This window comes from Carcharhinus amblyrhynchos, chromosome 10, assembly GCF_965287045.1.
Source record: "Carcharhinus amblyrhynchos chromosome 10, sCarAmb.v2.hapA, whole genome shotgun sequence".
NCBI classification, from domain to species: Eukaryota; Metazoa; Chordata; class Chondrichthyes; order Carcharhiniformes; family Carcharhinidae; genus Carcharhinus; species Carcharhinus amblyrhynchos.
In genome coordinates this window covers 88,119,041-88,143,486 of record NC_137333.1, presented here as the reverse complement: position 1 = coordinate 88,143,486, position 24,446 = coordinate 88,119,041, and the positions used below count along the sequence as shown (strand labels likewise).

The 24,446-nt window shown below is 44.5% G+C and overlaps 1 protein-coding gene across 1 annotated transcript in view; it reads right to left on the bottom strand.

Annotated features, from left to right (window-relative positions):
- Positions 1-24,446, bottom strand: part of relt (RELT TNF receptor) — an 89,994-nt gene that overhangs the window by 17,683 nt on the left and 47,865 nt on the right. The window contains exons 7-8 of the mRNA XM_080197537.1: positions 8,651-8,737; positions 6,274-6,376 (exon numbers count right to left, since the gene is read on the bottom strand). Coding sequence (XP_080053663.1) covers positions 6,274-6,376; positions 8,651-8,737 — 190 coding nt within the window. The remainder of the gene's footprint in view (positions 1-6,273; positions 6,377-8,650; positions 8,738-24,446) is intronic.

Genomic DNA, 24,446 nt, shown 5'->3' with positions numbered 1-24,446 from the left:
GGCTATCGAAAAAATGCAACAGACGTGTCTGAAACTATGAGTAAGAAAGACAAATTGCTGAGGTTTGAATGGTGAAAAGACATGGCATTATTCGTTTCAGTGATTCAGTATAAAAGGACCAGCCAGGAACAGGACAGTAATCTGCAGACTACTGAGGGAGCATCAGTCAAAGATTCCACTAAATAAATATGAAGGATACGTCACCAGCTAGAGCCACTCTAAAATGGAGTAGTCACAAAAAAACATCAGAAACATTTGCTTCACTTTACGTAGCCAGGAAATGACTAAATGATAACAAGCTTCTTCTAAAGTAAACAGGTAAAGAACTTGATCTGAGTCCGGTAAGCAGGATAGGATCATCAAATAGAGTCTGTAGAACCCCCACAGTGCCAAAGGAGGCCATTCGGCCCATTCAGCCTGTACCAAAAACAATCCCACCCAAGCCCTTTCCAAGTAACCTCACATATATCCCCTGCTAGTCCCTCTGACACTAAGGGGCTATTTAGCATGGCCAATCCACTTAACCAGCAAGACTTTAGACTGAATCTAGGTCAATGTTTTTTCAATGTTGATAAAGCAATGAGTGCTGATGTCATCATTGGGTCAGGAGTTAAACAGCTTCCTAAAATCGACTGGCTATCCATTTTGTTTTGGTTTTGATGTCAACTTTCAGAATGATTGGGAATTATGGAATCCATACAGTGCAGAAGGTAGCCAAACAACACACTGAGTCTGCACCAACAACAATCCCACCCAGACCCTAGCCTCATACCCCCACATATTTACCCTGCTAGTCTCCCTGACACCAAGAGGCAATTTTTGCATGGCCAATCAACCTAACCAGCACGTCTTTCGGACTGTGGGAGGAAACCGGAATATCCGGAGGAAACCCACTCAGTTACGGGGAGAACGTGCAGACTCCACACAGACAGCCACCCAAGGCCAGGATTGGACCCAGGTCCCTGCTGCTGCTGTAAGGTAGCCGTGCTAACCACTATGCCACTGTGCCAGCTCGAGGCAACTAGACGGTGAACAACATGCCATTATAAAGGTGATCCAACCGCTGAGAGCTTTAAATGAATAAGACACTGAGTTTAGTGCACCACTTGCTGCAAGGCACACAATCACACACAAAGACCTTCATTGTACTATTTAGAAAGGCTCAGTAACTAATCGTAATGAATGGAAACGGGATCTATTAGTGTTGCATATTCTGACTGCTCCACCTAAGTGCGCGTGCATCTAGTAATCTATACAAGGGAATTGCTGACAGCCACTCGGTACAAATTTCCATTCTGTCCCAAGTAACCCACACGCCTGCGCCCAGCACCAAGGTCACTTGTGACACTTGGACAGGAAGCCATCCATTTAGTTTTCAGGCACCATGCTTGAGGTGGGCGATTAGTGACATGCCCAATGATTAATGGCGCTAAAAATACTGCTGCTGACATCCTGGGTCAAGATCCCGCTCGAAGATATTCCTTCAGAAAATAGGCACGTTGGTGTTAAAGAGAAAAAGAATGAACCAATCCACGAAGGAAAAGTTAACGTGACCCCCCCCCACCCCCCCCATCTCTGGGCTGTTTGTAAGATGTTGCAAATTTACGTGAGTTGGCGGAGGGAGCTGGCCAGCTCACCGTCATTCTGTCAGATTGAGCTAAAGTTCCAACGTTGCCTAACAGATGTTTTCTTGTCTGTTTACATTGACTCTTCGGGCTTCCCACTGAGTGTGTGACAGGATGGAATTATTCAGCTCACATGCAGGACGTGTGCCGGAGAAGAGATCTGGGGAGTGGGGGGGAAAAAGGTCAAGGTCATCAAAGTTTTCCAGATGCCCAGCTAGCCAGCGAGGCTCCTCGCTTCTTGCAAAGTGATTGAGGGGGCACTTAGAGGTGAAAATCCAGCTTTCCCTTCTGCAATTTAAGTTTTAAACAGTAGCACTGCTAGTGCATTCACAGCAACCTCCGACTTTCCCAGTGATCATTTGATATCCAAACCCTATACTCCATTTACAGCTTGGATTTAAAAAGAGCAGGATTTAAAATGCTGGGAAGTTCTGAGCTCAAATGTGGGCAGTGTAACAGTTAGGCCACAGATCAGCCATGATCTTATTGAATGGAGAAGTGGGCTTGAGGGGCTGAATGGCCTACTCCTGTTCCAATGGAAAATCACTTTATTATAAATGCTGCTTTTGAGAGAAGGAAGTGATCCTAGATAAGTTTAGTTTACCAAGGCATCTAAGCCTAATGATTATTTAGACAAACACTTGCGGTATTTGGAGGACATTTCTCTGTCCATTATTTTGAGATAGGCACTGAGGTTTTATTTACAACGGTTCATTTTGTTCGAATATGTGGTTAGCACCGCTGCCTCTCAGCGCCAAGGTCCTGGGTTCAATTCCGGCCTCAGGTCACTGTCTGTGTGGTGTTTGCACATTCTCCCTGTGTCTGCGTGGGTTTCCTCTGGGTGCTCCGGTTTCCTCCCACAGTCCATAGGTGTGCGGGTTAGGTTAATTGGCCATGCTAAATTGCCCCTTAGTGTCAGAGGATTAGCAGAGTAAATGTGTGGGGTTACAGGAATAGGGCCTGGACAGGATTGTGGTCAGTACAAACTCAATGGGTCGAATGGCCCCCTTCTGTACTGTAGGGATTCTATGGTCAGAGTCTGTCCACTTAAGGATTTGTCGGCTACAATGTTTATTTTGCTGGAAATGCCCCTGATTGCTTCTGTTAATCCAAGCACAACGGATGAAAACGTTCTGAGATCAGTAGAGCCCAACAAATGCCACAAACCCAGACACGTGTCTGTAAAGTAAGTACGATCGCCAACCCTCCAGGATTGGACTGGAGTCTCCAGGAATTGAAGAGCAATCTCCAGGAGTGTGCAAGCCTGGAGAAAAACCATTGGGACAAGATTGGGTTTTTTTTTGTCATTTACGTTGAAAATTTCTCTGAACAGGGTATAGAAATGTTGAAAATGGGAGCAAAAGGCTATTTGGCAGACAGTCAAACATCATCCATTCGGATAACCAGTCGATGTGCTTGCCCCTTTGGCGTAGGAATGCAGAGCGTCATATGGATGGATGTGTTGACTGACCAATGGCTGAATAGTAGGGGAAAGTCATGAGATGAAACCTCCAGGAATACATTTAATTACAATCGGTGACCCCAAACGGAAGCCGCCTCGAGTAATGTAATTACTCTGAGTAATGCAAACCAAGGGCAAATCTCCCCTAACTGCGCAGTTTAGCGAGGCAGTCAGGCCATCGGATATTAAGTGAAGCATCTTCCGTAACAGGAAACTTGAGAAGAGTGGTTTCTTTTCCATTTCCGTTTCCATCTGATGTTTTACAGAACAGCTTGTCGAGCAGCAGAATCACCACGGCAACACAAGGGCATGGAGCTTACACACATCAGCATTGAGGGACTACACTGATCCCTTCCAATAAAAGAGCTTTTACTTCGCATTCTGGGAAGGACAACAGCACCTTTCAGATTAGTTGATGCCGGTGCACTAGAGTTGTGTGTCATAAAAACAAAAAGCAAAGTACTGTGGATGCTGGAATCTGAAACAAAAACAGAAAATTCTGGAAAATCTCGGCCAGGTCTCATGGTGCCAGTGGAGAGAAAATGGAGCCAACGTTTCAAGTCTGGATGGCCCTTCGTCAGAGCGGACATTTCCCAGCATTTTCTGTTTTTGTATCATAAAATTAAATGTACTCAGGGAGATGGTTATTAATGAAGGCAAATCAAAAAATTGGTCCAATTTGAGGCCACCATTTTAAAGGTTTTAAAGTTTATTTATTTGTCACAAGTAGGCGTACATTAACATAACACTGCAAATAAGGGTACTGTGAAAATCCCTGAGTTGCCACACTCCGGTGCCTGTTCAGGTACACTGAGGGAGGATTTAGCATGGCCAGTGCACCTAACTAACACGTCTTTCGGACTGTGGGAGGAAACCAGAGCACCCAGAGGAAACCCACGCAGACACAGGGAGAACTTGCAGACTCCGCACAGACAGTGACCCAAGCCGGGGATTGAACCCAGGTCCCTGAAGTTGTGAGGCAGCAGTGCTAACCACTATGCCACCGTGCCACAACTTCATTGCAGTGTTAATGCAAGCCCATTCGTGACACTAGTAAATAAACTTTAAATTCAACAGCACAGCCGGGTCTGATATTAGACACTCTGCAGAAAGATGGTAAGATTTCCACTGTGTAAGATTGTAAACCCATGCATTGAGAACCCAGTGATGGTTTGGGGAATAAGTAGTTAAAAGACTGGAATTCCTCTCTTGAGGAGCCCTCATCCCAAGAGCATTCCTGAATGCATCGACATCACATATTCTGAGTGAGCCATCCTTCAGGTCTCTCAGGGTTGTTTTGTTGCAAGTCCCTGCTCATCAACTCACTTTTGATTTGATTTGATTTGATTTATTATTATCACATATATTAGTATACAGTGAAAAGTATTGTTTCTTGTACGCTATACAGACAAAGCATACCGTACATAGAGAAGGAAAGAAGAGAGTGCAGGATATAGTGTTACAGTCACAGCTAGAGTGTAGAGAAAGATCAACTTAATATGAGGCAGGCCCCGAACATTCCCTCTTCCACCTTCTTCCGACTGGAAAAAAGATACAAAAGTTTGAGGACACGTACCAACTGACTCAAGAACAGCTTCCCTGCTGCCATCAGACTTTTGAATGGACTTACCTTGTATTAAGTTGATTTTTCTCTACACCTTGGCTATGACTGTAACACTATATTCTGCACTCTTTCCTTTCTTTCTCTATGAACGGTATGCTTTGTCTGTATAGCATGCAACAATACTTTTCACTGTATGTTAATATATGTGACAATAATAAATCAAATAAAAGTGAATCAAATCATTCAAAAGTCTGATGGCAGCAGGGAAGAAGCTGTTCTTGAGTCAGTTGGTTCTTCTCCTCAGACTTTTGTATCTTTTTCCCGATGGAAGAAGGTGGAAGAGAGTGTGTGTATCAGGCAGCCGAATGATGAGATTTTCATCCCATCAAACTGGGCTGGATTTGAACCCAGAGACCCCAGAAGCAAACAGACAATGTGTTAATCCACAATAGGACCAAAGCACATAAGAAATAGGAGCAGGAGTAGGCCATCTAGCCCCTCGAGCCTGCCCCGCCATTCAATAAGATCATGGCTGATCTGTCGAGGCTCAGTTCCACTTTCCCGCCCTCTCCCCATAACCCTTAATCCCTTCTCTTATCAAAAACCCATCAACCGCATGCAACCACAGAAATAATCTCGGACTGATTTGGAACAACGACATCAGTGGGACAATCCCAATAAAGTTCTACAGCAGGAATTCTCCGATCTCGCTCGCAGCCGGGATTCTCCGGTCGCGCTGCAGTGAATGGAGTTCTGGCTGAGCACAAAGTTCACTGGCAGCAGCTGTGGGGCGTGTGAGACTGAAGAATTCCAGCCCATTATTAGTCCAAAACATAGTTCTCAACGACTTGCAGACTTATCGAAAGAACAAAAGAGAGAATTTGTTTGAAGCTGAAGTTTGTTTGGATAAGAGGAGTGAATCCCACAGCCGGGGGGAAGGTGGAGGGGAGAGAATCCGTCTCGGAATGTCTCATCAGATTTGATTTATTATTGCCACATGTATTAGTATACAGTGAAAAGTATTGTTTCTTGCACGCTATACAGACAAAACATACCATTCGTAGGGAAGGAAAGGAGAGAGTGCAGAGTGTAGTGTTACAGTCATAGCTAGGGTATGGAGAAAGATCAACTTAATGCAAGCTAGGTCCGTTCAAAAGGCTGATGGCAGCAGGGAAGAAGCTGTTCTTGAGTCATTTGGTACGTGTCCTCAGACTTTTGTACAATAATGGTGGAAGCAAAGTCCATAGTAGCCATTTGACAGGAAATGGATGAATATTAGAAAAAGAGTTTAAAGGGGTAGGAAAAAAGGACACGGGAATTGGGATGAAGTGGATAGCTCACACCGACAGCTTGTATACAGGTGATGGGTGAATGGTCTTTTGCTGTGCAATAAAATTCAACAGCCCCGATTTTAATCTGATCCACCTGATAGGAATGGGGTGGGTTCAGGTCAGACACCCATTGTAAATGCATAATTATCACCCATCGCTGATTTTGACAGAGTAAAATTAAATGGGCACAGAACGGGTAGCCCACTCAGTGTCTCCAGATCCCAGGGTAGCTGAGGTTAAAATCAAACCGCAACCCTCGATTTGAGCGAACGTGTGTGAAAGGGAACTTACTTTTCTGCCACGTTCTTGCTGTTGATTTCTGCCATATTCTTCTTGGCGATCCCTTCCTTCTGCTCATGCTCCTTTAACATCTCATCCAAGGCTGCAGCATTTTCTGTGGCAAAGGAGAAAATGTAACCCTGGTTTGCATAGGAAGTGTCTTCATACATTGACCGTGGAAGAAGACCTCTAATGTGTTAATTCTAAACTACAAAGCTGGATGGTTAGATCCACAACAGGAAGGGATCTGCTGCTCTATTTTACACTGCATTTAAAAATCACTGACCAAAATGAATGGAAATGCGACCACAATTGTTGGAAGTTGACATTTCACAAATTAATCGGGAACCAGTTTGGGCTTTAAGTTTGACAAAACCAACCTACACCCAGTACTATTGGGAGTTCAATTCTACAATTTAAGATGGATCTTCCTCCGGCTGCAATATCAGGGAAAGGATTTTCCAGTTGCGTCCACTCCAAGACTGGAAATTGCCACCCAATTCAAGAAAGAGACAAAAGCAGGATAAAAAGTTCTGGGGAAAAGGGAGGGAAGTGGAGTTAGGATGAGATAGAGATCAGCCATAGTCTTATAGAATAATGGAGCAGGCTCGAAGAGCTGATTTGGCTACTCTCACTCCTAATTCCTATGTTCCTATGATATTTGTCCTACAAATGCTGGTCAACTCCAGGTGCAGCTCTGTAGTGGCCAGAAGAGGTACTGCAGTGCTGTGTCTGCTCTTTAGGTAATTCCTATGCTCCTATGTTCCTATGAGGCCAATGGATCTTTTAATGGTCTCTCGAACTTTCCCCCATAAAGGCAATCTTAAAATTTCCTCTGTCCTGTATCTCAAAAACATTCTTTTAGAAACAGTGTGTTTTACTGAACAGGTGTAATACTCACACACACAACAACGGAGGGAAATTCTTCCTACACAGGTTACACATCTTTATTTACTGGATAAACAGGAACTTTTTCATCTTCTGTCTCCCATGCCCTTTACTTTGTGAGAATCAGCACCCAGGTGACTGTCAGAGTCAAGGCTGCATTTTATTATCGCCTTTAGCATCCTGACATTGTGACCAAACTGCGGCCCTGATCTTGTACTTGCTGGAAGCCTGACCGAAGGTTCTATTCTTCTAAAGGCGGTCTCCTAGTCGGGTGCTTCCATGCTCGCCGTCCAATCTCAGGGTTAGTCACCCTGGAACCTCGGCGTCCCCACAAGAGAGAAAGGCACAGCTCGGATGGATAGTTTTAAGTTTATTTATTCATTAATGTCACAAGTAGGCTTATATTAACACTGCAATGAAGTTACTGGGAAAATTTCCGAGATCTTAAGAGTGCTTCAAAATGGAGGTGTCCTCGGCACCAAAATTAAATTAGTTATGCAGCGTGAGGGAGGCAGAAGGCCACGCAATATGAAAGGGCAGGCCAGCTTGGTGGCAGGGGGCAGGGTGATAATCACATGACCTTGGGTCAGCCATTCCTTCCTTGGACCCATGTCAATGGGCCATGGAGCCTCTGGTCCAATGGTCTTCCCTCCGGCTACTGAGACGCCGTCTCCAGCAAGGCTATCTCCAGCAAGGCCGTCTCCAGCAAGGCCGTCTCCAGCAAGGCTGGCTCCCTGGGGAATGGGCAAGCTGCTGGTGTGTGACTTTTAAAAGTTGTCAGAGAAAAGGCATCATTATCCTCTTTCCCTGAGCACCTGGCTCCAGGATAGCACACGGAAAAATAAATAACAACAACTTGTATTTATGCAGTGGCTCTAACATAATGAAACGTTCCAAGGAGTTTCACCAGAGCATTACAGAGCAAAACATAATAACCAGCCACATAAAGAGATGTTAGGTCAGGTGACCAAAAACCTGGTCAAAGAGGTGGGTTTTACCAAGTGTCTCAAAGGATGAAAGTGAGGTAGAGAGGTGTAAGGAGGGAATTCCAGAGCTTGGGCCTAGGAATCTGCAGGCACAGCCACCAATGGTGCCGCAATTATGATTGGAAATGCACAATTTTGGCCAGAATTAGAGGAGCGCAGACATTTTGAGGGTTATGGGATTGGAGGAGATAGAAGAGGTAGGGAGAAAAGGCAAAGAGATAGTACTGCAATCCTCCCAAACCAATTTCAGGCCTTGGCAAGGCAAAAATACTGCATCCAGTAGGTTTGTAGAAAGGCATTTACTTCTTGGATCTGACAGTCCTTGTTTTCCTTTAGCTGTCGGACATCCCAAGGTTTGGTGAGGTGGAATCAACATAGAAGATCAACAGTGACCTGACTGAATAGCAGAGCAGTTTCAAATAACCAACCCAGATTTCTTGTATTAATATTTAAGAAATGTCATGTGCCTGCCATGGTAACTAGAATTGATAAGAATGAAAAAATTGCAAGCCTACCTTTCTTCTCTGTGATCAGCCGTACCAGGACACCGATGGTGTCTTCATTGGATTCATCCGGTTTGAAGGCATCTCCATTAATAGCAGCTGTAAAAGAGAGGAAGGAAATGAGGAGGGTTGCTGCAGAATTGGACTGCTTTTAGCAGCAACTAACCTGTAGAGTCTTTCCAATTGTCTGACATCCTACAGGTGATTCTCAGATGCGCTGCATCAGGTAACTAAAGTTACATGCCTGTGATTTCCCAGTACAATATCTTAAGAGTGTAGTGGGAGCCCAAAAATCACAGAATCATCCCTCCTAACATTTTACCTTCTCAAGGTGAAATATTCATTCTTTCCCGCGGCTGGGAAGGTGGAGGGAGCAATGATGAGACGGCAGGGTGGCACAGTGGTTAGCCTCACAGTGCCAGAGACCTGGGTTCAATTCCGGCCTAGGGTCACTGCCTGTGCAGAGTTAGCATGTTCTCCCCATGTCTGTGTGGGTTTCCTCCAGATGCTCTGGTTTCCTCCCACACTCCAAAGATGTGCGGGTTAAACAAATTGGTCATGTTAAATTACCCCTTAGAATCCAAAGGTGTGTAGGTTAGGGGGAATTAGTGGAATAAATGTGTGGGGTTAGGAGGATAGAGCAGGATAGAGGGCCTGGATAAGATACACGTCAGAGAGTCAATGTGTGGGGTTAGGAGGATAGAGCGGGGCAGAGGGCCTGGATAAGATACTCGTCAGAGGTCAATGCAAACCTGATGGGCCGAATGCCCTCCTTCTGCACTGTAGGGATTCTACGCTCATGATAGATCCCAAGGCCCATTTACAAAACAACTTCACTTCAACAGAATTAAGTCTTACAACCCCAGGTTAAAATCCAGCAGGTTTATTTGGAATCACGAGCTTTCGGAGTGCTGCTCCTTCATCAGGTGAGTGATTCCAAATAAACCTGTTGGACTTTAACCTGGTGCTGTGAGACTTCTTACTGAGCCCACCCCAGTCCAACACCAGCAACTCCATATCATTTCAGCAGCATTGTCATTCCTTGTGTTTCTGGACCCGCTTCCAAAGCCTGACAACAGCTAATGCAAATTTGAAAACAAAGCTACTTCACTGGTTATAAAGTCCTGCGATCATGAAAGACACTATATTAACAATGTCCTTTCCTAAAATAAGGCACCTCCTGTGACTATTGCAAAGTGGAGAGCGTGTGCACTTGTCAATAGCAATCCATTGTCAAAATATTTGATGGACGCATAGCGACTGGCAAGGATCCTTCATGCAGGGAATTATCAGAAGCAATAAGTCAATACATTTTGATTTCAATATGATTGAATACATTAACATGTTATCTAAAGGTGTGTGGGTTAAGTTGATTGGCCATGCTAAATTGCCCCTCGTATCAGGGGGACTAGCATGGTAGATATGTGGGGTTACGGGAATCGCTTTTCGGCCTCTTGGCTAAGATCCAGTGTAGTATCGACATGCTGCACTTGGTTGAAGTCATTAGGTTACATTTCAGCTTCATTTGAAGCAATTTTTTAAAGTGGCATCTCGGCCTTTTGGCTAAGATGCAAATGAGATCAAGCCTTGGAGGAGGAGCTACACCTACTCCAATCAGCTTGGATCATGTAGATCAAGCCCAAGACAGGAGGTGAGAGCCCTGTCTTGTCAGCTTGGATCGGGAATGTCCCAACTTGTTGGGAATCTGAATTGGCTTTAATTTGACTTGATTGGATTGGAATAAAGTTTTAAAAAAAAGGGCCTGGATGGGATTGTAGTCGGTGCAAGAGTCGATGGGCTGAATGGTCTCCTTCTGTACTGTAGGGATTCTATGATATCCCCGTCACATATTGACTTTGAGGTGTACTTTGAAACCTCGCCAACATCACATCACATCAGCATGGTTTACAACAAACTCACCCAGATGTGAATCTGTCTTAAGGATCAAGCATAAAGGTGGGTATAGCCCCCCGGGAAGAGGGATATGGCCAGGCAGTGCCCTGGCAATGCCTCTGCCACAGTTTGGCATTGCCACATTGGTACTATGACTGTTTGGATGGGGGTGGTGAATACCAGTTATGATTGCAGAGGCGGAGGGAAGTTATCTTTTGGTGTGATTGGACGCCTTTAAACGTGGTGCCCCAATCTCAGTGCAGCCAGGCTTTCCCGGTGTGTTAAGGCCCCGCCGCTCTACATGACAATGTGAAACATGCCAACCTGGTTTTCTTGACAGTGCCATAAGATCTGGAGAGAAATACATCGCTTTTCTCACCAGAACCAACACTCTGCCATTTTGCGCTTTGTATTCACCATGGAATCATCTATCAACATTTACAGTCAACGTATACATTTGAAGAATAGTCCTTGTAAAAAATAAGTTACTGGTGTCCATGGAACCACATCTCAGTAAGAGTCAGTACCTTAAGGCAAGGACAGAAGAGAAAGCACTAAAGAAAGGGGCATGAAATAGATCACATTCAAGGTTGCTGCTGAGAATCAGAGCTGATGCCTTAATCGATTAGAGGTTGTATTAATGCTGTTCTGTGTGGTCCATCATTGAGAGGTTCAGTACATGACTATTTGTTGGCTTCCATTTTCTATTTGATCTTACGGTTAACGCAAAACTGACAAGTCACTAGCTACTGCCCATCCCTTGTTTCCTGAGAGCAATGTTACAACTATGTAGGGTGGGACTGACCAGACCAGGGTGGCAGGTTCTGAAGGGTATGAGTGAACCAGTTGGATTCTTACAACAGCCTGGCACCTTTCATGGTCCGTTTTCTGGTGCCGGATCATAACTTAGCAATATTATTGAATCCACATTTTACCACGGTGGGATTTCACCTCTGGGTCACTCACCCATCAGAATAACCACTAGACCTTCTGAGATTAGCAACCCACCACGTGAACAGTGCACATCATAACTAAAACGCACTGTTGTCTTGCCTCTCCGAACAAAGAGCAGCTTTAAAATACACCAGGGTCAAACCAAAAAGTGAGGTATTTCCCAATTGTTTCAGAAGAGGAAATGATCTTTTTCGTACAACAGCCTCAGACTGTTAACAAAATTCTTTGTTGACTGGGCTCCTACATTGCACACCATTATCATTGGTTCCTGCAGTTTCACACCACTTTTATACTCAGGCGACCTGAGGTCAATGTATTTGGCAAGGACATCACACTGTGCCTACTTCCCCATTAAGCTGAGACTGCAATGCCATAATACCCTAGGGGTTCCAAATTCTATTTGCTCCATCGTGACCCTGGACAAGACTGAGTAATTAACCCCCATTAGATTTTCCATTAGCTAAGAATATATTAGGTTTACGCAAGTACAGGGTGGGAATTTGACTGAATTAGTGCTGGGTTTCACATCTCCCATCATATTGCGAAATGTTCTTCAATTGCATTAGCCACATTGCATCATACATGAATTGAGACAATTGCTAATAACTATGTTCAAGAAAAGCACTCTTTTTAACCTAAATTTTCACATCTACTATAAGGATGACACAGTGGCACATTGCTGCCTCACAGTGCCAGGGATCAGGGTTTGACTCTTGGCTGACGGTTTGTGTTGAGTTTGCACATTCTCCTCGTGTCCACGCGAGTTTCCAATCGGTGCTCTGGTTTCCTCCCACAGTCCAAAGATTAAGTGCAGGTTAAGTGGATTGGCCATGCTAAATTGTCCCTTCGTGTCAAAAGATGGGTAGGTTAGGGGGATTAGTAGGGTGAATGAGTGGGGTTACAGGGACAAGGAATAAGGGTGGGCCTGGGTGAGATGCTCTGTCAGAGAGTCAGTGTAGTTTAGATGGGTCGAGTGGCCTCCTTCTGTACTGTAGGATTTCTATTCTATTGTTCCAAAGATAGTGATTCCTGGTAGGCTACAGGCTCGATGGTTACCAGCTTCTCTGCTAAGGATTTTGCTTCAGTTTTCACACTTGTTTTTTTTTGAATTTGGTGTGGCAATGTCTTGTAAAGTTTCCGTCATACCGACAGGGTTCCAAACAGCATCTTCAAGAACAGACCACCTGGTGTCACAAATTCTTTTGACCATCAGATGTTTTTCATTTGCTGTCTCCAAGTGTGATTGTAGCATGGATGCGTGGAACCAGAAAAAAGACATACTCATTTTGAACATAGTTAATAAAATGGACAGCTGCCTCACAGGATTCAGCTGCAGCATTGCAGATTAAACCCAAGGAGTGACTGAAACATGGGATGAATAATGCACAGGGGTTTGCAATGTTCAGCCTTAGACGTGAACATTTCCTGCCGTATATGCAGCATTATCGAAGCTCTGTGCACAACAGTTTTCTGATGTCCAACCTTAATTTGAAATGATTTCCAAAACAGTTGTCTCCAGACACTCAGTGGGAATGTAATTGGACGAAATAAAGAAATCACTCCCCAGCTTCACCATTGCTGGTCACATATCTTAAAATTAATGTTAATAGGTCCACATGACTCACATCTGGTGTTGAATCAGTTAGAATTGTATTTGGCATCTTTAACTTTATGAGTGAATTGGTTTCTGAGTTGCTCTGCCATTATAGTAATAAAGTCATTGTAGGTTCTGTGTGTTAAAAAGTTGGTCTTCCCTGAGCCACAATATTTTTCAAGTGCCCTTTGAGAAACTCATCAAATTCACTGAGATATTCAAGACAGGCTAAAAAATAACCCCTTTGAGTTGAAAATGACAACTCATTATGTCCTCTTAGAGGTAGTCCCAAAGAAGACAGCAGTTAAACTGTGGCAACAACATGTCACTTCTCGACCTTGCTGTCCTGCATTGAAGTCATGAAGTTACAGGGAGGCTCCATTTGAAGCAATTGTTTAAAGCAGCACCTAAGCACCCTTTGGCTAAGATGCAAATGAGATCAAGCCTCAGAGGAGGTGCAATGCCTACTCCAAACAGCTTGGATCATGTAGATCAAGCCCAAGACAAGAAGTGGTGAGCCTGTCATGTCAGCTTGGATCGGGAATGTGTCACTTGCTGAGACTTTGAATTGGATTGAATGGGATATAAACAACAAAAAAAATGTCTCAAGACTTTCCTTCCTTTTCAAAGTGAGTCAGTAACACAGAACCAATACTTCCAAATAATTTACATCTTTGAATGAATGCACACAGAGCTTTAATATGAGTTTTGGAAGTTTAATGATCAACAATATCTCTTCCAATATTTCTCCAGTTAGAGATTCCACCAAAGAGTGCTTGTTTACCTTTACTAGGGTCAGGGAATTATTTGCAAACATAACAGTACTCTGCTTTTGAGGTTTCCGAAAAATAATCAACCAATTTCTATCATCCTATTTCTCTTAGGAAGACTTAGGAAGACTTTTAATCTGCTTTCAGCCTTTGACCTCAAACACTTTTCTCAAATGTTTCACATTACCAAGGTTTTGCGGTTTGTTTAGTGCCACTAAGTGGCACTGAATAAATGGAACAGATTTTGGCCATAAGGAAATGTCTTCAAGGCAAGGTTCTTCCTTCACTTCAACAGAATAAATATCTTGTAGTTCCACGGCCAGTTCAGATTCCACTTCTTGTTTAATTTTTTCAGGCAGTGTGGTTTCTCTGGGAATCAGCAAGTGTAAGTCATCAAATAACTCACTCATATTTTTGGTGGATGATGATGAATGTGCAGTTTGTGCACTGCTCTATACTCCAAACTTCTTAAAATAAAATGATAAACTTTCTTTTTGCCAAGTTTCACCCTCTTCCCTTGCCTTCAATTTTCCGTCGACTGCTAGATTGATAGTGTCACATTGCATTAACTCCACAATATTAATGAATTTTCTGGAAGAGCTGGCTTTTGACCTCCTCAATGCTTGGAGGAAGGGGGGTCAAGTCATCACTGCTCCACTCGCTGCCTGATAGCTGCTCCAAATACCAACTGACTCGCTCACCACTTCATGGCTTTTTTCACCCGGACCCATTTGCACCTCGCACCTCACCTCGCCTTACCATTTCTGGTTGCTTGGTTGGTCTAAGCCCCCTCCCCAGACTTAGATTGAGGTCAAGAAACCTACTGGCTGTGTTTCTCGCTAAGTAAAACACTGGATCTTTGCCTCTGCTGCCTCTCTATCTCTCAGGCACCTCAAACAACATTCAGACCAGTGTTTTCTTGCTCTAGGGTGACTCGATGAGTGACACAGTGACACAATGTTTAGCAATGCTGCCTCACAGCGCCAGGGACCTGGGTTTGATTCCCGGCTTGGGTCACTGTCTGTGCAGAGTCTCCACATTCTCCCCGTGTCTGCGTGGGTTTTGTCTGGATGCTCCAGTTTCCTCCCACAGTCTGAAAGATGTGCTGGTTAGGTGCATTGGCCATGCTAAATTCTCTCTCAGTGTACCTGAACAGGCACCGGATTGTGGCGACTAGGGGATTTTCACAGTAACTTCATTGCAGTGTTAATGTAAGCCTACTTGTGACATTAAAAAATAAAACTTAAAGCTCGGCCAATCAGAGCTGATGTTGCATTTGAGTCTATCAGCAAATGCAGAATTATCAGGTTCGGATCGGTGCCCACAGACAGCACGTGGCCCGAGACACCCCCATTGGTCAGGGCCCTATGCCAAGGCACCATGTGTTTTGTTGCAAATCTGCCTCTGCCTTCACCCTCTGAGTTGTCGGGGGTGGGTAAGGTGTCAGCCAACCTGCCTGCCCGTAGGTCTACTGAGACCCTCAGGTTTCCAAGTAAAGGCCACTTTAGGGCATCTTTCCAGCTCCTTATTAATGTAGGTGGGAAAAGGCAAAAGGAAAATGACCATCCTACCATCTTCCCAACTCAGGGCAGGAAATAAGAGGTATGCCACGTTGTGCCTCTCCCCCAATGGCCTCTCAAACCCTACCCCACCCACCCACCCCCCCAAACCCCCCACCCCACCACCACCCCCATTTCCCCTTCCTTTTCGAATGAAAATGCCCAACCAAACTTAGCTTCAAGGGAAAACGGCTAATGTTACGCCGTTGTTTAAGAAGGGTGCCAGGCAAAAGGCGGGGAATTATAGGCCGGTTAGTTTAACGTCTGTGGTAGGTAAAATGTTGGAATCCGTCATTAAGGAGGAAATTGCGAGGCATCTTGAAGGGAATTGCTTGATAGGGCAGACGCAACACGGTTTCATTAAAGGGAAGTCGTGTCTGACAAATTTACTGGAGTTCTATGAGGATGTGTCTAGGGCAGTGGATAGAGGAGAGCCGGTGGATGTGGTCTTTCTGGATTTTCAGAAGGCGTTTGACAAGGTACCTCACAAGAGGTTATTGCAGAAGGTCAGGGGACATGGAGTTGGGGGTAGGGTGTTAGCGTGGGTGGTTGTCAAATAGGAGGCAGAGAGTGGGGGTCAATGGGTGCTATTCGGATTGGCGGTTGGTGACTAGTGGGGTTCCCCAGGGGTCGGTGCTGGGGCCTCAGCTATTTACCATTTATATAGATGATCTGGAGGAGGGAACCGAGTGCAGGGTGTCGAAATTTGCTGATGACACCAAGATTGGGGGAAAGGCAAATTGTGCGGAGGGTGTGGAGAGTCTGCAGAAGGATCTAGATAGGCTGGGCGAATGGGCCAGGAAATGGCAAATGGAATTTAATGTTGGCAAGTGTGAGGTGGTCCACTTTGGTAGGAAGAATGGTAGGAAGGACTATTACTTACGTGGCGAAAAACTGCAGCAGGCGACGGTGCAGAGGGACCTCGGGGTCCTTGTGCATGAGTCGCAAAAACCCAGCTTGCAGGTGCAGCAGGTGGTCAGGAAGGCGAATGGGATGCTGGCCTTCATAGCGAGGGGGATTGAATATAAAAGTAGGGAGGTCTTGCTGCAGCTGTATAGGGCATTGGTGAGGCCGCAGCTGGAGTACTGTGTGCAGTTTTGGGCGCCGCACCTGCGCAAGGATATTTTGGCCCTGGAGGGAGTGCAGAGGAGGTTTACTAGGCTGATACCGGAGTTGAGGGGATTGAGCTATGAGGAGAGGCTGAATAAACTAGGCTTGTACTCGCTAGAGTTTAGAAGAATGAGGGGAGATCTCATTGAGACGTATAAGATGATGAATGGGATGGATAGGATAGAGGTGGAGAGACTCTTCCCGCTCAGAAAGGACAGTAGGACTAGGGGGCACAGCCTCAAGATAAAGGGGAGGCGGTTTAGAACGGAGTTGAGGAGGAACTTCTTCACTCAAAGGGTGGTGAATCTCTGGAATTCTCTGCCCGTTGAAGTGGTGGAGGCTGCCTCGCTAAATATTTTTAAGAAGCGGGTTGATGGGTTCTTGATAAGAGAGGGGATTAAGGGTTATGGGGAGAGGGCGGGAAAGTGGAACTGAGCCACGACAGATCAGCCATGATCTTATTGAATGGCGGGGCAGGCTCGAAGGGCTGGATGGCCTACTCCTGCTCCTATTTCTTATGTTCTTATGTTCTAAGTTCAGCATTCGTGATCTTCCTTCTCAAGACTCCTTGCAGTCCCAGCAATGGCCACTAAATGCATTCTGGCACTGCTGGGACTACTCGGCTGTCAGCCAATAAGATTGGCCTGTAGCCTTTGAGGTGGGACTATCTGTCTGTGAGGGGCAGAAGCCCCACTGTTCAGCATCTTCCCAGGTCCCCATCAAGTTAGTGTTGCAGAACAGTCTGTATTAAAGTCAGCAGATACAAGACCAATTTGTCGACCAGGGCGCAGGATGCAATATCACCCATGCGTCCCCCACCCACCTCCCCCACCCCGAATAATATTCACCCTGTATAGATTGTACGATTTGTCAACCTCTCCTCAGCCATCAATCATCCCCCCTTCCACTCTGCCCCCCTACCCCTTCCCACCTTCTTCCCAACTAATTACAATCATCACCCTATCCAAGATCAGTACAGACCCGGGATTGAGTAAAAGAGTTCCCTGGTTGGCAGGCGTGATACTGCACTAGATGCTGCGTCTGCAGACTGAACCAACGCTGAAGCTTCTGCAGATTTGATCAGACTCAAAGGCGTCTGCAGTCGGGCGGCAAAAGAAAAGTTCTGTTGCAGAATCATCGAATCCCTACAGTGCAGAAGGAAGCCCATTGAGTTTGCACTGACCACAATCCCACCCAGGCTCCATCCCCATAACTCCACATATTTACCCTGCTAATCCCCCTGATACAAGGGTCCATTTAGTTCTGAAACTGTTTGCAACTCCATGCTTTGCAATGTTTACTCCATGAAAGCTGTGGCAGAATCCTCCCATCCTGGGACTAATCCACCCCTTCGCACTCCCCCCCGCAAACCTCCCACCTTGCTATTGAACCTGCAGGAGGAACCATGGGAGAATTCATGGCAGACACCAGTAAAAGATTCAGGACGGTGTAAAACTGAATTTTTATTTTTATACAATCTCAAATCGCACCTAGAATTATAGCATTCCTATAGTGCAGAAAAAGGCCTATCTAGTCAGCACCAATCATAATCCCTCCCAGCCAATCAATCTCATTTCCTCCTCACATTGTGGGAGGAAACCGGAGCACCTGGAGGAAACCCACACAGACACAGGGAGAATGTGCAAACTCCACACAGACAGTGACCCAAGCCAGGAATCAAACCCAGGTCTCTGGCGCTGTAAAGCAGCAGTGCTAACCACTGTGCTACCGTGCCGATTTTAGTTCTGAATATCGGTACTGGATAAATCATTTAAAATCAATAAAGCATAACCTTTTCAGAAGTTAAAAAAAGACTTGGCACACATTTCCAGATCTTTATTAGCCCTCCTCTTTTCCTTACATTTTCCCCGATAATCAAGTCAGGTTGCTTTCTCTGAACAATCTCATGTGACAAGTTGAACTTTCATAGAATACTTCAGTGCAGAAGAAGCCCATTCAGCCTTTTGAGTCTGGGCTGACACTCCAACAGAGCATTCCATCAAGGCCCCATCTCTACAACACCATGCATTTACCCCACTAATCCCCCTGAGCACCTACACATCCTGAGACATTCCCCTCCAATTCAATTTTCAAATTTGCTGATGACACCACTGTAGTGGGTCAGATCTCAAACAATGATGAGACAGAGTACAGGAATGAGATAGAGAATCTGGTGAACTGGTGCAGCAACAATAATCTCTTCCTCAATGTCAACAAAATGAAGGAGATTGTCATCGACTTCAGGCAGTGTAAAGGAGAATATGCCTCTGTCTACATCAAAGGGGACAAAATAGAAAGGATCAAGAGCTTCAACTTTTTAGATATCCAGATCACCAACAACCTGTCCTGGTATCCCCATGCCGACACTATAGTTAAGAAAGCCCACCAATGCCTCTACTTTCTCAGAAGACTAAGGAAATTTGGCATGTCAGCTGCGACTTTCATCAACCTATACAGATGCACCATAGCAAGCATTCTTTCCGGTTGTATCACAGTTTGGTATGGCTCCTGCTCTGCCCAAAACCACAAAGAACTACGAAAGGTTGTGAATGTAGCCCAATCCATCATGCAAACCAGCCTCCATCTATTGACTCTGTCTACACTTCCTGCAGCCAGCATAATTAAGGACCCCACGCACTCCGGACATTCTCTCTTCCACCTTTTCCCTTTGGGAAAAAGATACAAAAGTCTGAGGCCCCATACCAACCAACTCAAGAACAGCTTCTTCCCTGCTGCTGTCAGACTTTTAAATGGACCTACCTTGCATTAAGTTGATCTTTCTCTATGCCCTAGCTATGACTGTAACACTACATTCTGCACTCTCTTACTTCCTTCTTTGTAAATGATATGCTTTGTCTATATAACGTGCAAGAAACAATACTTTTTACTGTATGTCAATACATATGACAATAATAAATCAAATCAAATCAAACTAAGGGGAAATTTAGCATGGCCAATCCAACTCACATTTTTGGAGTGTGGGAGGAAACTGGAGCACTCGGACCAAAATCCAGGCAGCCACGGGGAGAATGTGCAAACTCCACAATGACAGTGACTCGAGGCTGGAATTGAGGCAGCAGTGCTAGCTCCTGTGCCAACCACTGTGCCAAGTTGGTTTATAAACAACATCCTATCTATATAGGCACTGGGGTTGACTCTCAGCAAACAACGAAACGGTGAATAATCTATGACAAGCAGACACAAAGGATTACCAAAGGCAAATATGTTAAAATAGGAACTCTGTTTATATGAAGATTGCAATAATTTCCATATTGCATCAGTGTTAAGCCTGGATTTTATTTTTAAATACCGAACTAGTCATAACGCTTTCAAATGAAAAATTCTCTTCAGAAGAATTTTGAAGAATTGGTATATTTAGATTTTGTCTTGTGCAGTGTTATCTGCATGAAGTCTGCCAGAATTTAAACATTAAATCCTCAACGTTAGAGAGGTTCCTAAACAGCCAGCTAGCACCAACACATCAGAGATGAAACTGGATTTCAAATAAATTTGGAAACAATGCTGTATTGAAAGGGGAAGCAATGCAACATCAAATCCTTTAAATGGCGCCTGGGTCAAATTTTGTGGAAAATTTCAACATTGCTCATGTAACATTTACAAGTACTGTGGCTAGGTTAACTGGGCAAATGTTAGCTTTGAAATACAACGTATTAAGTCCCCATATTAAATGTCATTAAACAAAAAAACGTTTACCAGAACAATCCTCCAAAAATGTACTACCTTGTCAATTAATTTTTTTTTTGTTTGAGTAGGGTAGATTTTAACAAGTCTTTCTCCAGATGTCTGTCACTGAGATACAGACTGCTCTCCAGACAGTGATGACAGGACATTGCTGTCTATTTAATATGCAAATATAGATTAACAAAGGCAAATCAGCACCAGATTCTGTGCCCCATCAAGTGAATACTTTCAGCCTGCCAAAGAGGTTAGTAGCATAGTGGTATTGTCCTTGGAAGTGGACAGAGTGGTGAAGAAGGCATTCAGTATGCTTTGTTTCATTGGTCAGAACACTGAATACAGGAGTTGAAATGCCTTGTTGAAGCTGTACAAGACATTGGTAAAGTCACACTTGGGATACTGCGAGCAGTTCTGGTCTCCCTATTATAGAAAGGATATTATTAAACTAGAAAGTGTGCAGAAAAGATTTATTAAAATGCTATCGGGACTTGATGGATTAAGTTATAAGGAGAAGCTGGATAGACTGGGATTTTTTTCTCTGGAGCATAGGAGGCTGAGGGGTGATCTTATAGAGGTCTATAAAATAATAAGGGGCACAGATCAGCTAGAAAGTCAATATCATTTCCCAAAGGTAGAGGAGTCTAAAACTAGAGGGCATAGCTTTAAAGTGAGAGGGAAGAGATACAAAAGTGTCCAGAGGTTTTTGCACAATTTTTACACAGAGGATGGTGAGTGTCTGGAACAAGCTGCCAGAGGTAGTAATAGAGGCAGGTACAAATTTTGTCTTTTAAAAAGCATTTAGATAGTTACGTGGGTATGATGGGTATAGAGGGATATGAGCCAAATGTGGGCAATTGGAATTAGCTTAGGGGTTTAAAAAGAAAAGGGCAGATGAACAAGTTGGGCCAAAGGGCCTGTTTCCATGCTGTAAACCTCTATGACTCTATGGATGGAATTTTACCGGCACATCTGCCCGAGTTTTGTACCATCCTGCCCGAGGCCAATTGAGAATGCTGTTCTCCAAGCCGGAATTGGGGCAGACATGCCGGTAAAATTCTGGCCTATGTCTCTAATCATTTAATTCTAAAGGCAGCCAATGACAATGGGGTTTGAATCTCCTATTTACCATGAATAAATCATACATCCATCATCCTCCCTCTCGGCACTTTTTACTGTTCAACTAACAGGCATCTTTTTCCCGGGGCCACCTGACTCTCGCATTGGGACCCAAAGGGGGTCCAGAGTCCACTCCTGTCAGCAGCCAGACTGGGGGAAGTATATTCTCAGAAGCAGCTTCCTGATTGGCCACTTCACAGCTCGCTGTCTAATTCAGGCCACAGCTGAGCTCCCAATCACACTGGGCCAATCACAGGGCTAGTCATTCCAACAGCAGCCCAACCTAAGGAAGTGGGCGCTGCTGAGACAGGTAGGAGGACATGAGGGTGAATCAACATGAAGCCAAGTTTACAGGCCACTCAAAAATAGGTGGAAAAGCAAATTATGAGGAGCATACAAAAACATTGATAGATTAAGTAAGTGGGTAAAATGTCGGCAAGCAGGGTATAATGTGGGAAAAGGCAAGTTCATTTTGGATGGGAGGTCAAAAGAATAGAATATTAATCAAATGGAGAAAAACCTCAGAAAGCTGCAACACCAAAGGGTTTCAGGATACTTGTGTATGAAACACAGAAAGCTAGCACACAGGTGCAGCAGGTAATCAGGAAGGCTAATGGAATGTTGGCCCTTATTTCAAGGGGGTTGGAGTATAAGAGTAGGGAAGTCTTGCTGCAACATGTAAAAGGTGAGACTGCATCTAGAGTACTGTGAGCAGTTTTGGTCCCCTTATTTAAGCAAAGTTATTATTTCATTGGACGCAGTTTGGAGAAAGTACACTAGGATGATTCCCGGTATGGAGGGATTGTCTTATGAAGGAAGGTTGGGTAGGTTGGGCCTCTACTCATTGGAATTCAGAAGGATGAGAAATGATCTCATTGAAATACAAAGGGTTCTTAATGGGTTTGACAGGGTAAATGCTGAGAGGATGTTTCACCTCATGGGGGAGTCTCGGAGGCAGAGTGTCAGAATAAAGGGCACCAATTTAAGACTCAGATGAGGAGAATTTCTTCTCTCACAGAGTCGGATGTCTTTAGAACTCTTTGCCACAAAGAGTTGTGATGGCGGAGTCTTTGTGTTCAATAGACAGACAGACTTTTAATCAGTAAGGGAATCAAGGGTTACAGAAAAAGGGCGGGAAAGTGAACAAGGGGAATATAGAATCAACATGATCCCATTGAATGGTGCAGCTCGAGAGGCCGAATGGCCTATTACTGTTCCTATTTCTTCCGGCCTTATGGATCATGATATTTTTTGGCAGGGCTTTTTCTGGAATGACAGCCACTGCAATGTAGGCCTCAGATAGGGTTAGGGTTAGGCAGTGAAAACCGGATAATTCACAGGCTTGCCATCCAGGTGACAACTAAGTTGTCCCATCATAGCTGCCTAACAATGTGCACCAAGTGTGGGACAGTGTGTGTACACCTCATGAAGGCTCAATAGCAGTTCCTTAAAGAAATATTTGGCATTGAGAATGACTGTTGGGAGTTCAAGCAGTTTTAACTTAATCCCCACTCTTCTCCCCTTCATTCCTAGGGGTGCTGCCTCATGCTGGCAATGTTCTGTCTGAACGGATAACCATGACGTAACAAAATAACATTCTGAATTTTGACAGAGCTCTCCCCTTGTCCCTTTTATTGATTATAAAATTGTGGAAGGTGGCAGCACAGAAAAGACCTTTGGACTCTATGGTGGCTCTTTGTTGAAGCACGTTCCACTGCCCTGATCCTTCGCATCATCTTTTTTATCTTCCTCTGCTTCAAACATCAAGCCCGTTTTACCCTGGCACTCTCTTCCTGAACTGCTCCCTCTGACAATAGCATTCAAAGAGCCTTCTGTCTAAAGAGCTCTTTAAAAACCTCTCTGTCATTTTTTAAAAATGCTTGTTTACCTTACAGTTTACAGTTCTGATAAAAGGTTTACACCCAAAACATTAACTTGTCTACTTCTCTATACAGATGCTAACCGACAGACTATGTGGTCCCAACATCCTATGTTTGGAATTCAATTGTGATTTATTTCAACGAATCCCTCCAGTGCAGAAAAGGCCATTCGGCCCATTGAGTCTGCACTAATTCTCTGACATAATATCTTACAAGACCCCCTCTCTCACTCTATCCCAGTAACCCCACATATTTACCATGGCTAATCTATCTAACCTACACACTTAGGGACACTAACAGGCAATTTAGTATGGCCAATCCACCTAATCTGCACATCTTTGAATGTGAGAGGAAACTGGAACAACCCCAAGCAGACATGGGGAGAACATACGAACTCCACATAGTCACCCAAGGCCTGGGGTGAACATGGATCCTGGAGCTGTGAGGTAGCAGGACTAACCACTGTGCCACCATTCAATTTTTTTATAGGTACCATACACCAACGTTTCCTTAACTGTAAGGTCAGTTTTGTGTAATTTTCAAGCACATGGCACTAAATCTCTGTCAATGCATTTTCATGTAGCTATCAACCCCTTTGGAAGGAGTAGGTTAATACAGCAACAGCATTAAAACCAGGCAGGGATAGGAAGTTATCTGAATGCAAACCAGTAGACGGTTTAGAACAGAGTTGAGGAGGAACTTCTTCACTCAAAGGGTGGTGAATCTCTGGAATTCTCTGCCCGTTGAAGTGGTGGAGGCTGCCTCGCTAAATATTTTTAAGACGCGGGTTGATGGGTTTTTGATAAGAGAGGGGATTAAGGGTTATGGGGAGAGGGCGGGAAAGTGGAACTGAGCCACGACAGATCAGCCATGATCTTATTGAATGGCGGGGCAGGCTCGAAGGGCTGGATGGCCTACTCCTGCTCCTATTTCTTATGTTCTTAAGACAATTCTACCCACAGGAGAGTAAAACCTGTAGTGACCCAAAGGTATTGAACCAGCAGCTGAAAGCATACCGGAAAAAAGTCTTCCTCTGCTTTGAACACAATGCAGAGATGATAGTAAATAACAAGGGAGAAATGAAAGCTTCTGTGATCACAGGTCGGTTTCCCTAGGAACATTCAGATCTGCGGCCCAGAATTGCTTCCAATGCTGAGAGTATTATATAACTCGTTAGCTCTTCTGCCTCACAGCGTCAAGGACCCGGGTTCGATCCCCATTTGGGGACATTGT